The sequence below is a fragment of the Lucilia cuprina genome, unplaced genomic scaffold (assembly GCF_022045245.1).
Source record: "Lucilia cuprina isolate Lc7/37 unplaced genomic scaffold, ASM2204524v1 Scaffold_3388, whole genome shotgun sequence".
Lineage (NCBI taxonomy): Eukaryota > Metazoa > Arthropoda > Insecta > Diptera > Calliphoridae > Lucilia > Lucilia cuprina.
Genome location: NW_025808332.1, coordinates 1 through 1,161, shown reverse-complemented (window position 1 = coordinate 1,161; position 1,161 = coordinate 1). Strand labels below are relative to the sequence as shown.

Genomic DNA, 1,161 nt, shown 5'->3' with positions numbered 1-1,161 from the left:
AGATCTATGCATAAGGCTTCAAATAGTCTAGTTCTTAAGGCACTCGATTTAATGAAATTTACTATATCTATAGCAGTTTGTAATGCATTTTTTAATTCTACTGGCAACGTTTTGGAAGCAAGCGCATGTCTATGAATAACGCAATGTGATCCAATCATATTTTTATTGTTTTCCTTCGCCATCTTCAAAAAACCTGAATGCGAACCCATCATTGAGGCGGCACCATCTGTGCATATGCCGATTACTTTACTCCATGATATATTATTTTCGGATAAAAAATCGGAGAGGACCTTATAAATATCACTCCCTTTTGATGTCGTTTTTAATGATTTAACAAATAAAAACTCCTCATTTATTTTGTTTTCTTCGATAAATCTACAATAAAACAAAAGCTGACTTGAGTGAGATACATCTGTAGTTTCATCGCATTGCAGTGCAATAAATAAGGAATTTTCAATCTTTTGAAGAAGTTGTTTTTTAATATCATCTGCCATATCATCAATTCTTCTCTTGACTGAATTGTCAGAAAGAGGTATTTTTAAGATCTTTTCTTTTATGGCCATATCAAACATTTCACCAACAGCAGCTAAACACGGTTTTATTAAGCGTTCGCCAATTGTGTGTGGTTTTTTTGATTTTGCTATTAACATTGAAATTTTATAGGACACTTCCATAGTTTTTTCCCTTTCTAAATTCAACTGTCCAGATAAATCCAGCTTCATATTTTTTAACGTATTTAATTTAGATGCAAAAAAATGATTTGTCTTATTTTTGAATTGTGGATGGTTTGCTACCAAATGCCTCTCTAATTTAGACGGCTTCATTGCATCATTTGACAAAATTTTGTGACATATAACACATTGTGGCAAATCTTCATTATTTTTATTAACAAATGTAAAGCCAAATTTCAAGTAATCTGTGTTATATTTTCTTTTTTTAGACATCTTTACTTTTTCACTAACTAAACTAATTTTTTTCTTGAGAATTGTAATTCACATAGAATGATAGCAAATGAAATTGTATCAAAAACGTATTAGCTCTTACGTGCTGATGATGGTACAATTTTCAGTGTTGAGCTTTAAACACTTTTTATAGGTACTTTTATGCAATTGGCCGTTATATTATCTACAATGTACGATAAAATATTTTTGTATTTTAGTT

The 1,161-nt window shown here is 30.2% G+C and overlaps 1 protein-coding gene across 1 annotated transcript; it reads right to left on the bottom strand.

Annotated features, from left to right (window-relative positions):
• Positions 1-410: 410 nt before the first annotated feature.
• Positions 411-722, bottom strand: LOC124421159 (protein ZBED8-like; the record flags this gene model as incomplete). The annotated part of the gene is made up of 1 exon (XM_046955986.1): positions 411-722. A coding segment is annotated over exon 1 (312 nt), but the record flags the coding sequence as incomplete, so codon positions are not given.
• Positions 723-1,161: the final 439 nt, after the last annotated feature.